The sequence below is a fragment of the Sminthopsis crassicaudata genome, chromosome 2 (assembly GCF_048593235.1).
Source record: "Sminthopsis crassicaudata isolate SCR6 chromosome 2, ASM4859323v1, whole genome shotgun sequence".
Classification (NCBI taxonomy): Eukaryota; Metazoa; Chordata; class Mammalia; order Dasyuromorphia; family Dasyuridae; genus Sminthopsis; species Sminthopsis crassicaudata.
This window is the reverse complement of record NC_133618.1, coordinates 625,478,361-625,493,523: the sequence shown is the minus strand read 5'-3', so window position 1 is coordinate 625,493,523 and position 15,163 is coordinate 625,478,361. Positions and strand designations below refer to the sequence as shown.

The following is a 15,163-nucleotide window of genomic DNA, read 5'->3' as shown; positions in this document are numbered from 1 at the left end:
GGTTCTGGACCTCGAGGAATCAACCTGAACTCCACCCATATGCCCCTTTAAGCAGATAAAAAAGCCAAGCTGGAATCATCTCTTGGCAGACAGTTGAAAGATGCAAGCAACCATGCTTTGCATCATAGACTCTCTGTCCTGCCACTTTTGGTATATTTCTTCCTCTATCTAATACCTTTTACTAACCAGACTTTAACCTTACTTCCAAACCCTACAATAAACCTCTTTTTTTTTTTTTAATCAATCTAGGTTTTCGGGCCTGTAAATTCATTTACAGGGGACTCTCACCGCTGCTAGAACTCATTTAACTGTGTATCCTTGTGCCGAATCCAAAGGGGTTGTAAGGGAGCTCCACTTGACTCCCTGTACCCCAAACTTGCCACTAGACCTTAATTAATTCTAATTTTATTTATATATAATTTGGTTATACCTCATCATTAGGTATATACCTCATCAATTTTAGGGTCTCTTCCTACTCTAAAATCCTGTGATTTAAAGCTTTAAATTTTCTCTCCGGGTACCCATAATAGATGTGAAATTACTGTGTGGTTAATTTTAAAATCAGGAAATCAAGACACTTGTATTGTTCTGAATCAATGAGGAACCCATAAAATCTTTTGCAAATCACTTATTTTTTATTATGAATTAAGATGTTGAATCCTTGGAACTGATCCTGGTGTTAACTTTTTTTTTTTATATATATATATATATATTTTATAATATTATCCCTTGTATTCATTTTTCCAAATTACCCCCCCTCCCTCTATTCCCTCCCCCCGACGACAGGCAATACCTGGTGTTAACTTTGATAGGTCAGTGTCTAAAATGGTGTCTTATACATTGAATTAAATAGACTGAAAGATTAGTGCATACATATCCCAAATTGTCCTGCATTCTAGTATAAGAGATACAACACTCTCCAGTCTGATTTTGGACCTTACCTCTCTAATTACCAAAGACATCTTAGCTGTTAAATAGAATAGTCTTTTCTCAGTCCTTCCTGATCTCTTTGCAACTTTGAACACTCTTTCTCCTTGAGAAGCTCGTCTCTCCTGCCTGCCCAATCCAAACCACTGTTTTCTTTGCTAGATTTTCATCCAAGTCACAACCTCTAGCAGTTATTGGATAACACTTAGTGAGGAATCTTAGGATGAAGGAGGTAATTATTTAGGATTGGTAAATAAATGCCAATATATCATTTGGGTTGATGTTACCAAAAAAGGTAAAATGAATAAAACCAGACATACCTTCTCCATAGCCATCATTCTCACCATCACAATAACCTAACAGAAGAGAAAAGAGAAATATTATTGTGAAGGATTTATATTTTCCTTCATTTATATATTAGAAATCTTTTCAATTTTAGGTGATTATGTTAAAGGCACTTGATGCCACCCTGAAATGATTTTTATCATTTTAGTACTCTACATAAAACTATCGATGATTATTTGGACTGAATTCTGATTACTAGTTACTTCTTACATCTCTGAAACTTGTTTTATTGTGACATTTTGCTACAATAAAACTATTTTTCATGATGTCTGTGATTATATATTGAGATCTTAGAAGTACAGAAGGCTGGAACACCAAAAAAATTTGTATGAAAAATAAGGATAACATCAATGAATACAAATAATTAAAAAACAAGCAAAAATAGAATCCCGAATTAAATCTTAATCTGTTTAGATTTTTGAGGTGTCTAGTCCATCTATTTGGCACATAGGAGGCATGTAATCAATGATTCTTGAATTTAAATAAGAGTAATGACATGATTGCTTTACATTCCCTTTTTATCTCTTTTCTAGTCACATACTTATAAAGTATTCTTGCTGTTTTTACATAACCTTAGTCAATATGTCACTCTGCAAATCCTGTTTTTAAAATTATTCTGTGACTTTTAAAAATTCTAAAGTATTTTTGATATTTATATTATTTGTTGATTTAGGAATAGTATTAGCAAATCACATTACCACCTCATATCACATATCATTTTTAATTCCTCACAGTTATTCTGTGCAGATAGGACTTTTTCTTTTGAATAGAATTTTGAATTTGAATAGAATACTCACAAAAACAGTAAATAAAAAAATATTTTGTAAAATAGGAATGAGAGAATAAAGGCAAAACAAACAAACAAACAAACCCAAACCGAGTTCTGATCAGCATTTTACAACATTAATGTTTGTGTATGTAAATATATACATATAGAGAGAGAAAGAGAAAGAGAGAAAGAGAAAGAGCGAAAGAGAGAGATAGTTATATGATAAACATAAAATGTTCTACCACAAAAAAAGAGGAAAATGGAGGACAGTATCCTTAACAATTCTGATTAGGTTAATTTCTTTTCAGAAAGATCCCACCAATTCAGTTTCATCAACAATTTGTGCCTATTCCTCTACAGACTAAGCTACAAAGTATTTTATAGTTTTTAACTATCTTTGACAAGTTAACATGTCAAGTCAAAGGTATTTCAATTTGTATTTCTCTGTTAATCACAGAACTAAAACATTGAATTACATTATTTCCTTCAAGAACTTTCTAATTAATATTAATAATCAAATTAATAAAAACCATATGATTATCTCAACAGATGCAGAAAAAGCATTTGATAAAATACATCCATTCCTACTAAAAACGCTTGAGAGTATAGGAATAAATGGAGTATTCCTTAAAATAGTCAGGAGCATATATTTAAGACCATCAGTAAGCATAATATGCAATGGAGATAAACTGGAACCTTTCCCAGTAAGATCAGGAGTGAAACAAGGTTGCCCACTATCACCATTACTATTCAATATTGTACTAGAAACGCTAGCCTCGGCAATAAGAGTCGAGAAAGAGATTAAAGAAAAAGAGTAGGTAAGAAGGAAATCAAACTGTCACTCTTTGCAGATGATATGATGGTATACTTAGAGAATCCCAGAGATTCTAATAAAAAGTTATTAGAAATAATTCACAACTTTAGCAAAGTTGCTGGATACAAAATAAATCCACATAAATCCTCAGCATTTTTATACATCACCAACAAAATGCAACAGTAAGAGATACAAAGAGAAATTCCATTCCAAACAAATGTTGAGAGTATAAAATATTTGGGAATCCATCTACCAAAGAAAAGTCAGGAATTATATGAGCAAAATTACAAAACACTTGCCACAAAAATAAAGTCAGATTTAAATAATTGGAAAGACATTCAGTGCTTGTGGATAACCCAAGCGAATATAATAAAGATGACAATACTCCCCAAACTAATCTATTTATTTAGTGCTATACCAATCATACTCCCAAGAAACTATTTTAATGACCTAGAAAAAATGACAACAAAATTCATATGGAAGAATAAAAGGTCGAGAATTTCAAGGGAATTAATGAAAAAAAAGTCAGATGAAGGTGGTCTAGCTGTACCTGATCTAAAGCTATATTATAAAGCAGCAGTCATCAAAACCATTTGGTATTGGCTAGAAATAGACCAGTCAATCAGTGGAACAGATTAGGTACACAGGACAAAATAGGGTACAACTATAGCAATCTAGTGTTTGACAAACCCAAAGATACCAACATTTGGGATAAGAATTCATTATTTGAAAAAAACTGTTGGGAAAACTGGAAATTAGTATGGCAGAAATTAGATTTGGATTCACACTTAACACCATATACCAAGATAAGATCAAAATGGGTCCATGATTTAGGCATAAAGAACAAGACCATAAATAGATTAGAGGAACAGAGGATAGTCTACCTCTCAGACCTGTGCAGGAGGAAGGAATTTATGACCAGAGGAGAACTAGAGATCATTATTGATCACAAAATAGAAGATTTTGATTACATCAAATTAAAAAGATTTTGTACAAACAAAACTAATACAAACAAGATTAGAAGGGAAGTAACAAATTGGGAAAATATTTTTAAAGTTAAAGGTTTTGATAAAGGTCTCATTTCCAAAATATATAGAGAACTGACCCTAATTTATAAGAAATCAAACTATTCTCCAATTGACAAATGGTCAAAGGATATGAATAGACAATTCTCAGATGATGAAATTGAAACTATATCCACTCATATGAAAGAGTGTTCCAAATCACTACTGATCAGAGAAATGCAAATTAAGACAACTCTGAGATACCACTACACACCTGTCAGATTGGCTAAGATGACAAGAACAAATAATGATGAATGTTGGAGGAGATGTGGGAAAACTGGGACAATGATGCATTGTTGGTGGAGTTGTGAAAGAATCCAGCCATTCTGGAGAGCAATTTGAAATTATGCCCAAAAAGTTATCAAACTGTGCATACCCTTTGATCCAGCAGTGCTACTATTGGGCTTATATCCCAAAGAAATACTAAAAATGAGAAAGGGACCTGTATGTGCCAAAATGTTTGTGGCAGCTCTTTTTGTAGTGGCTAGAAACTGGAAGATGAATGGATGTCCATCAATTGGAGAATGGTTGGGTAAATTATGGTATATGAAGGTTATGGAACATTATTGCTCTGTAAGAAATGACCAGCAGGATGAATTCAGAAAGATTTGGAGAGACTTGCATGAACTGATGCTGAGTGAAATGAGCAGAACCAGAGGATCACAATACACTTCAACAACAATACTGTATGAGGATGTATCCTGATGGAAGTGGAAATCTTCAACATAAAGAAGATCCAACTCACTTCCAGTTGATCAATGATGGACAGAAATAACTACACCCAGAGAAGGAACACTGGGGAGTGAATGTAAACTGTTAGCACTACTGTCTTTCTACCCAGGTTACTTATACCTTCGGAATCCAATTCTTAACATGCAACAAGAAAATTGGATTTACACACAAATATTATATCTAGGTTATATTGTAACACATTTAATATGTATGGGATTGCCTGTCATCTAGGGGAGGGAGTAGAGTGAGGGAGGAGAAAAATTGAAAAAATGGATACAAGGGATAATGTTATAAAAAAAATTATTCATGCATATGTACTGTCAAAAAATTTTATAATTATAAAATTAATTTAAAAAGACCTAATTCTTTGATATTAACCAGAGAATTATTATTTTTATAAATCTGACTCAGGTCCTTATGGATTATAGATAGCAGATTTAATTTACGTTAGAGATTTGTTTCTCAGTCTGTTTCTTTCTTTCTTTCTTTTCTTCCTTCCTTCCTTTTGTTTTTTTGCTAAGGCAATTGGGGTTAAGTGATTTACCCAGGGTCACAGAGCTAGTGTTAAGTGTCTGAGACTAGATTTGAACTCAGGTCCCCTCCTGACTTCAGGGCTGGTGCTCTATTCACTGTACCACCTAGCTGTCCCTGTTTCTTTTCTTTGTATTGTGGTTATATTATCTCTTGTTTCATAAACTATATATTTTCATGTAATTAAATCTACTTTCTCTTCAATAATTTATTCCAGTTGTTTAATATTTTAATAATTTATCAAATAATAATTAATAATTTAATTCTTTTGGATTCTAGGGCTAAATTATTTTGTTCTACTGATCTATTTTCCTATTTTTAAAAATGTCCATACCAAAGACTTTTTACTATTCTGTATGATAATTTGAAATCTGATCAGTTAAGTCTTATTTCATCTTTATTATAATTGTTGTATCTTGTTCTATTAAAAAAAAGTTTGTTGCTATGTTAACTAGTATTAAATAGAATCTAAATAATACTTTGCAAAGCACTGACATTTAAAATACCCTATTTTGACCTATTTATGGTTAGGGGATAGTCCAAGTATTTCTTTCTTTATTTATTTCTGTCAAATTTGTTTTGAAGTTTCCTTTATACACATTCACCTAAGTCTTCATAAATTAAAGGCCAAATTGTTTTATGTATTTTCTTGGTATTTTAAGTGGCATCTCTTTAAAAATTGTCATCCACAGGGAGGATTCTGGAAAGATGGCAGATTGGTTGGTAAATTTCAAGCTCTCCCAATTTCCCCCACAAAGAAAACAAATTTGGGCCTCAGACTGAGGAAAAAATCAAGAAGAATTATGACAGAACAGGAGTCCTTCAGACACAACTGACAAGATCTGAAGATCCTGGGCCAGGATTAATCTGTCTCAAGTGCAAACATCTCCCAGCTAGCTCAGCAGAAACTCCAAGCAGTGAGCTTTGGGGCTGGCTGGGGCTGGCTGGAACCTCAGCAGGAACCTCAGAGACCTTCACCTCCTCAAATGTTGATCAGGAATGACAGGGCCCTGGGTGAGAAGGAGCCAGCACACTGAGAGTGCAGCAGCAGTGGGGCAGGGATGCTGCTGGCTGCCGATACTTGCAGGAGAGGGGCTCTTGGTCTAGAGTTCTTGGTCAGAGGGGAGAGCTGAAGGGAAGCCAGAGGCACCATCCCCCCATGATAATATGTCTTATTAAAATTTATAAAATTATAAAGATAATATGTCTTATTAAAAAAAATGAACAGGCAAAGAAGAAAGAACCCCACCATAGAAACATACTATGGAAACAGGGAAGACCAGGGTTCTTCTTCAGAGGACACTTGACTTTAAAAAAAAAAAAAAAAAAAAAAAAAAGGAAAAGAAAAAAACTTCTACTCTAAAGAGTAATGTGAAATGGTTCCCTGCCCAAAGAAAATGTAAAGAACTGAAAAAAGAATTTAAAAATCAAATGAAAGACATTGAGAAAAAAAAAACTAAAGAAAAAAATTAAAACCATCCAAGGAAAACAAGAAGGTTATGAAAAAAAAAAAGTTAACCAATTTAAAAAGGAAGTACAGAGTCTCAAAGATGAAACTAACTCTTTGAAAATTAGAATTGAGCAAGGCGAAGTCAGTGGTGCTATGAAAGGATAGATCAAGAAAAGAAAATTTAAGAATAATGGAACTGCCAAAAAGTTGTTACAAAAAAAAAAAAAAAGAACCTTGACACAATAATGCAGGAAATAATTCAAGAAAATTATACTGGAGTGATAGAACACAAGGGGAAAGCAGAAACAGAAAAAAACCAAACCAATGATTACCACCTCAAAAAGGGAGTTATGATGATGGTGGAAAACATAGGAACATTACTGCCAAATTTCAAAACTCCCAGATCAAAGAGAACATTTGCAAGAAACAAAAAAAAAAATCAAATACACTGGAACTATAATTAGAATTGTGCAAGATTTATCAGTAGCCATAATAAAAGAAAGACTGCAGATTCTGGAATCACATCTACCAATAATCAAAAGTACTAGGTCTGCAACCAAAAATATATCCAGCAAAATTAACTATAACATTGAATAAGAAAAAATGCACATTCAATGAACTTGCAGATTTTCAAGGCTCTCTATCAACCAAACCCAAACTTAACATATAAGAGTAAATATCAAAGATCAATTTTTTAAGAACTCAACATGGACAAACTATTTAAATGTGGACAAACTGCTTATGTTTGTTTTACATGAGAAATGCATACTATATGTTTAAGATTTATATTAACAATAGGGCTGTTCAAAAAATTGGCACAGTTAAAGTAAATAGAGTAATTATGTTATACAAATGAGGTGTAGAGAAAGAACAGACACAGAGGCATTAGAGGGGGCAAGTGGGCTCATAGTTCTGAAAAACTGATTACATAGGGAATGGATTCAATAAGTCACACTATATATATGCCATGAAGGGTATAGCACCCTCCAAAATTTATGAAGAAATAAGGAAGGATGGGTGGATGGGGAAGCAAAGGGTAAGGGAAGAAGGGAGGAATCCCTAGATGAGGGGAGGTTAAGTAATTAATAGTAGGCCAAGTTATGAAGCACAATTTAATGAAAGAGTTAGCAGGGAGAGGGATATGTTTTTGTGGGATATGTCTGTGTGTATGCATGTATATATCTACATATATACAAAAATATATATTTTTCTTCATTGTAGCTTGCTTGGGAGTGCTAGGGATGAAAGAGAAATACGTGTATGTGTACATATATATATATATATGTGTGTATATATATATATAGCTATGTAGTTAAGAAAGGATATATATATATGTATGTATGTATATATATATATATATATGTATGTATATATATATATATATATCCTTTCTTAACTACATAGCTAGCCTTCTTTGGTGTGGTAAGGGGGATGAAAGGAGGAAAAAAGAATAGAGTAAAAAAGATATGCAGCAGAAAACAAAAGAACAATTTACAAGGAAGTAAAGAAAAGATGTACACTCATGAATATAATTTCTTCTACTTATGTACTTTTTAAAATTGGTATGTATTGTTACATATTTTTAATTCTCCCCAATATTCTGCTGGGCATGATAATTTTTTCTTTTGTTTTGCACTGCGTTTGTTTTTCTTTTTTCTGTTATTCTTTCTTCAAATAAAATAAATTTGGGAAAAATTGCCTTCTGGTTTTTGTTAGTGATAAATAAAAATGTAGATGATTTTTGTGGATTTCTTTTCTACCTTAGCACATAGCTAAAAATTCTTTACCTTAATCATCTTTTTATTATTTATTAACTTATTCATTTACTTCCTTAAATAATTTTTTTTGCTGAGGCTCTGTATGCCTGAAACACTCTTCTGAAAGTTTCATTTTCTCTGGGTAATTCAAAAGTCTATAAACCTATTTCATGCTTATTGTGTATACTCTATAAGGAAAAACAAATTGCATTTTTGAATCTCAGAATTGGAAGGAGCCTTAGAGATTAACTCAGTTTCTCTTTGAATTAAGAATCTTTTCTCTAACACCCAGAAGAAGTGGCCCTCTAGTTTCTATGTGAATACTTTCCATGCCCAAGAATTCATCTCCTAACTTCTGTTCTGTCTCTTGGGACAGTTCTCTCCTCCTCTAAGCCTCTTCCTATCTGCCTGTAAATATGCTCAGGGTATTGCCATGTCTTTAAAAAAAAAAAAAGAAATCTTTACTTTATAATATCAATTTAACTAATGCTCTCTTTTTCTCATTATCCTTTCAGTGGCTTGTGATGCTGCTGACTAGATCCTCTGACACCCCTGGCTCCAGAGACACCCCATTCTTCTAGTTCTCTCTTAATCCCTTTCCACCCTCCCACTTCTTAATGTGAGTGTTCCTAAAAGGACTGTGCTGGATCTTCTTTTTCCCCCCACTATACATTCTCCTTTGGGATCACAATCATTTCCCCAGCTTCAATGACTGATCTATCACCCATAGGGACTTGCCTTTTGAATTCTAGAGCCATTCAGCAGAGAATTATGCTCTGTATCTCCAGCTACCTAGGATACCTTCACTGAGCTGGATGACCTGCAACTCAGATTTTCTGGATCTTAAATTTTTTGTACCTAGCTATTTGATCCTAGGTAAGCCATTCTGCCTGTTTCCTCAACTGTGAAATGGAGTTATTAATAGCAGGGTTGTTATGAGGATCAAATGAGATATTTGTAAAGCACTTTGCAAACCTAAGTGTTACATTAGACTACCTATTCTAATAATTACTACTTATCTACATAATCTAGAGAATGCATTAGAAATTCTGACTGTTAAACCACACTGTAGATTAAAATTGAACCTGTAACCCACTAAGACTGCAAGATCTTTCTCACCTAAATGGTTTGTCTTACCAAACTTCTCAGAGAGTACTTATCTAGGTAACTGATTTTTTTAACCTAAGGGTAAAGCTTTACATTTTCCTTCTATTTCCTCTTGTTTACTTGTCATTTGAATACAGATGAAATTTAGGGAAATTATAATTCAATACCTTTCTGATGGTGCTTTTCCCCACATTTTTAGGCTTTTTTTTTTTTTTTTTTTTTTTTTTTTTTGGCATATCAGGGAAGGGAGTAATGATCATTTATATAGTTAGAGGATTATACAGTGCCAGGCACTGTACTATTTTTTCTTTTGGCTGAGGCAATTGGGGTTAAGTGACTTGCCCACGGTCACACAGCTAGGAAGTGTTAAGTGTCTGAGGCCAGATTTGAACTCAGGTCCTCCTGACTTCAGGTCCAGTTCTCACTGCTGCTAAGTTTTGTTTTGTTTTTACAAATATTATTATCAGTTGCTTTCATGTTACTATTAGATTCCTCATTCCTCCTCTGGCTGTACCATTTAGGGACTTCTCCAACTGACTTCTTCCCTATGTCTCAGGAAGCTCATTCTTGGGATAATCTCGGTATGCTACAAAACCTCATCAGCCTTGGGACTCCCTCCCCACCTCTCTGACTGGATGAAGACAGAGTTCAGTTCATTGCTCCCTGATCTGCACTGGCACAAGTCAAGTACACCCTCCCCTCCAATGCATTTCACACCCTCTTCAGGCTGAGATCCTTGAGGGCAAAGATTGTCTTTCTTTGTTTCTATCTGTATCCCACAGTATGCTACAGGGACATAGGAAGTTCTTGATAATAACTGAAAAAGTGCCATTCATTAAAGCTTCTTGCATTTTAAGCTGGATCTCTAATTCATCCTCCATCAAGAGGAATTTTAGGTGTCAAACCAACTTTTGAGTTCTTTTTAGTTTAACCTGGAATCCATGAGATCTCTCCTTATGAGAAAAGTTGCTGTAATCAAGCCAGTCTTGGTCTCTAGGGCAGGTAGAAGTGAAAGGAAGGATGTCCCCAGCTTTTTCTAGCTGGAACCCTGAATAAGGTGACTGCCCAAGCCCTGTGCCAGACACTGCCTCCATTCTCCATGGATGGTGATAGATGATAGTAGCAAATAGAAAACTTTGCGAGTCTTAACCATGGGCAAAAGGTAGCTGCTTGAAAGTTGGATCCAGATTGTGTGCGTATGTATGACAGACAGAGACAGAGATGTGAGTCAGAGACAGAGAAAGGCAAAGAGAGAGAGAGAGAGAGAGAGACAGAGGAAAAGAAGAATTAAATTATACATGGTACGGGGAAATTCTGGCACTGCCATCATTTCTACAGATTGGGAAGTGAAAAACAAGACGAAAAGTGCAGATATAACAAAATATAACAAAGTAATACTAAGCAGTTACAGTCATTTCTAGTATAACTGTCATCATAGAGTACAATCATAAGTATACATCCAATTATATGTGTATCAAATTAACTTACATTCAATGATCCTTAGCTTACATAGTTTATAGTTAGTTATTTGCTTATAACTAAGAAAATTAGAGAGAACCCTAGGGTGCAATCACTATATCCAGTAAAAATTCCCAGGGAAAGAACAGCTGTTATCACCACTACTAAAGTGCTTCATCCTAGACTTAAATTACATTTTCCCATCTTTTTTTTTCTTAACCTTTTTTGGTAAAATCTATGATTAGAAATACTTTTTTTTTTGCAAAGCTAGTTGATATTTTTAAATTCCAAAGGAAGGAGAATGAAAAGCTTTAATGAATTACAGAGGGGAAAATACAAGAAATTTTAAAATAGCTCCCACCAGCAAATCTAGGTCTCCAGAAATGGTTCTCATCCTTGGAGACTTGAATTTTTAAAATACAAATAGCTTTCCCATGTAAACACAAATCCATATTTGGACACGTTTTTGATTTATGGTTTAACTGCAAGGAAACATTACATACAGAAAAGCAAATAGTCAGCAATAAAGCTTGCAGTATGACTACCTTGGATTCTTGCAAATTTAGGAGGCCAACAATGTCTAATTGATGATTTAAGGAAAAATAAATGAAGTAGACCTGTTTAAATAACTATATTGTGATCTTTTATTGATCAGTCCAATCGGTTTGATGTCTAGATTCTTCTATGCTTTGTAATTCTTATTTCATCCTGCTTATTAACATTTCTCACCTTTACCATTCTCATTTTCTTATCCATTATAAGTCTCAATTCTTCATTTACTCATTCAACCATAATGGAATATGTACTGTATATAAGGCACTAAGAATATAAAAGTAATTAAGAAAAGGGCATAAGAAGTTTATTGTTATGAGATTTGGAGTTAGAGGGGGATTGAGAGAACATTGGCAATTTAGAAACAACTTCAGTTTTCAAATAAGGAAAGTGTGATCTAGAGACATAAAAGTGGCTTTGGAATCTGGACACTAAATTGCTGTGTGGCCCCAGGCAGCTGGCTTAACTCTTGAATCCCCGTGTGTATTGTGTAACTCAAAATATAACCTACTTCACAGGGTGTTCAATGAGATGTTCAAATGAGATGTTATATAAAATACTCTGAAATCTAATGCACTAAATAAATATCAGTTATTATTAGAGATAGTAAGACACATCCTACAAGATTGCTGGGGGATTAAATGAACATATAAATAAAGCATTTTACAAAACTTAATATGCTATGTCAATTGTTGTTATTATAATAGTTATGTTTTTACTGTAACTGTGCAAAGGTTAAAAAGAGCCTGTCCTAGGATAGAGGCAAAGGAGAAGATATATGGGAAAGATGTTAGGATGCCTGGATTTTTTTGAACTGGAAGACCTTAGCCTACCCAAGTTCAGTCTTACAGATGAGAAAAGTGGGGGTTTTAAGTAGAAGGGGCAGATCCTAGATTCACACTAGGGTTTCTTTCTTTTTTCTTTTTTTAATTTTTCAAATTATTTATTATTTTCAAATTTTTATTATTTCTTATTTTATATTATTTTTTATTTTTATTAACATATGCATGTATAATTTTCCAAGAGATCCTTGCAAAATCTTGTGCTCCAATTTCCCCTCCCCTTCTCCATATCTCCTCCCCAGATGGCAAGTAATCGGAGTATATGTTAAACTTGGTAAAAATATGTGTTAAATCTAACATATGCATACATATTTATATAATTATCTTGTTGCACAAGAAAAATCGGATCAAAAAAGAAAAAATGAGAAAGACAATATACAAAAATAGTGAAAATGATATGTTGTGATCCACACATTAGGGTTTCAAACTTCAAATTGACTGCGTTTCCCTATAGAAAGGCAAAATCAATATTAATCTCTTAGCATAGTTACTTTTTTCTGCTAAAGTGAGTCAAAATCTTCTTATTTTAAATGCCCATCACCTCATTTGAGCAGCCCTTTTAGCTATTGCCTTTTTTTCTTCCCTTATTAGTCCCTAATGTTCAGAAACATGTTCCCCTATTCATATTGCCATTGATTCTTCTACTTTCACTTCATTCCACATTCCTTCCAGAAAAACCACAGCTTTATGAATCAGATAAGAGAACTGCCTAGAATAGGAAAAGTCCTTATTCTGGCTTTCAAAGCACTGTCTGCCAATCAACTTCAGTCTTGGATTTAACTGAGACTAAATGAGCTATTGCTAATTCTGCATTTCCTTAGGGACATGTATTAGACTCTCTTCTGTTTTTTATTCTATTCCTGTAAGTCCCCCTCCACATCTACTTCCTCTTATCTGTTTCTCAGCCCTCACCCTCACAATCTGCCACAGAACCTCTCTTAGAAACTCTAATACAATCAACCTTACTTTGCCCTCATGGTTTTACAGACGTGGAAACAAACCCATCTGCAGTAGGCCTAAATCTATTCTAAGACCCATTACACTTTGAAAGAGAGCTGTCATTAAGGAAAGTATAGATTTGCTTGTTATGAATATTCCAAATTAGAGACTTTCCTTCACTCATTCATTTGTTCAGCTCATATTTACTCAATGCATAACTAACAGATAAGCAGAAAGAGCTGCCACAACAAGGGAGGAAATAGTGCCTTATTCCTCTTGCGCTCTTCCTTCCCCAGCCCGCCAGATAGGAAGAACACTTCCACCAGAGGCATTCTGCTCTCTTGTATCCTTCCTTGCCTTGGCTCCATGACTGCTCATAAGGTTTGAATGAGATGGAAATCAATTGCTCCATTTCTTCTGATGAGATGGACCAGGCCTTCCCACCTGCCCTCCTGTTCCCTAAGAACCTTCAGGCCTTCCCATCTATTATATAGATGCTTATAACTGCATCCTTAAAACTCCCCGGACTCCTTGCCTGCCCTACAATCAAACTTTCTGTAATGCGATGACTGTCAATTAGGATATGAACTCTTTGAGAGCAGGGACTGTCTTGCTTTTTTTGTATTCGTATCACCAGTGCTTAGCACAATGCTTGGCACATCGTAAGGATCCAATAAATTTGGTTTCTTAATCAATTAATGCACACCAGAAGGAGTCATTGTGAGAACTAATTGGAACTTTTGAGTTTTAAAAACAGAGAAAGATAGAAGAATTAGTTCACAGTTGGAAGTTTTTTTTTTCCTTATTTCAATTCAGACCTAAGTCCTAAAGGTTTTTGTTATTTTTCTGACTTTAGGTATGTAAATCCACCTACCAATTAGCAGGATTCCACAAGTATACATTATTTGGAACTATTACATATTATAAGCTCCTGATAAGTAGAAATGGAATCTCTCCTTTACAATTCTGCCTGTGTCATATATAGCATGTGTACATGTCATTACACAGTGAATACAAAGAAATTAGATGACATTATCAAATACTCCTGATTCCAGTGTAAACAGGAATAATACAGAAATACTATAAACTGCTTCTTGTCCTTATCATCTCCTTCACGTGAGAAAAATCATCCTCAAAATCCAATGGATTAGTGCCCCATCTTACCCATGCAGTGGGCAGGCCAGGAAGACTGGTCACCTTCTCCATAGGGGTCCTGTGGCTTGGTGCTTAAGGCGCTGGTATGAAGAGCAGAGTCTGAATTGGTCCTAAAGAGAGGAGAGTAGAGGGGAAGGGAAGGGAGATTGATTGTGAATCTCAAAATCAAAAACTCTTGGGAAACATGGCCTTACTATCTCCTTTGTAGAAACAATCATTAAGCGTGAAAAAACACTAGCAAAGGAAGAAAGGTTAATTTCTTTCCATGACCCTTATTTATATATTACAGGTCACTACAATTCTCTATGGTTGATCTGGGAAAAGATCTATTGCCCTAAAATGCAAGCTGCCTCCTATGAAATCCCCAATGTAAATTTACAAGGAAGTTCATGTGCTCCAATTCTGTAATGTGAGCTTTGAGAGGTTAGCTTTGATGATTGGAGATAACCCTGCCTCCTTCATTGAGAAGGAACTCAGAAAGTTGTCTGGATGTTTCATAAATCTCCATTGGTCTGCTCCCTAGGACTTACCAACATAAGGCCTAGTGCTCTGACACCTTCCTAATCTTCCCTGGCCCATAAAGGACTGACAGTTCCACTCATGACACTAGACTTCCCATTTGAGACTATTTATTCCTATGCAGAAGAACATCAATAGTCCGTTTGTAGTGAGGACAATCCTCACCATATCTAACATGTGTTATCTTGACCTCCAGAACACT

At 34.6% G+C, this 15,163-nt stretch overlaps 1 protein-coding gene across 1 annotated transcript in view; it reads right to left on the bottom strand.

Moving 5' to 3' along the window:
- CRTC3 (CREB regulated transcription coactivator 3) overlaps nt 1-15,163 on the bottom strand; it is an 88,066-nt gene that overhangs the window by 24,117 nt on the left and 48,786 nt on the right. The window contains exons 6-7 of the mRNA XM_074296333.1: nt 14,452-14,552; nt 1,248-1,283 (exon numbers count right to left, since the gene is read on the bottom strand). Coding sequence (XP_074152434.1) covers nt 1,248-1,283; nt 14,452-14,552 — 137 coding nt within the window. The remainder of the gene's footprint in view (nt 1-1,247; nt 1,284-14,451; nt 14,553-15,163) is intronic.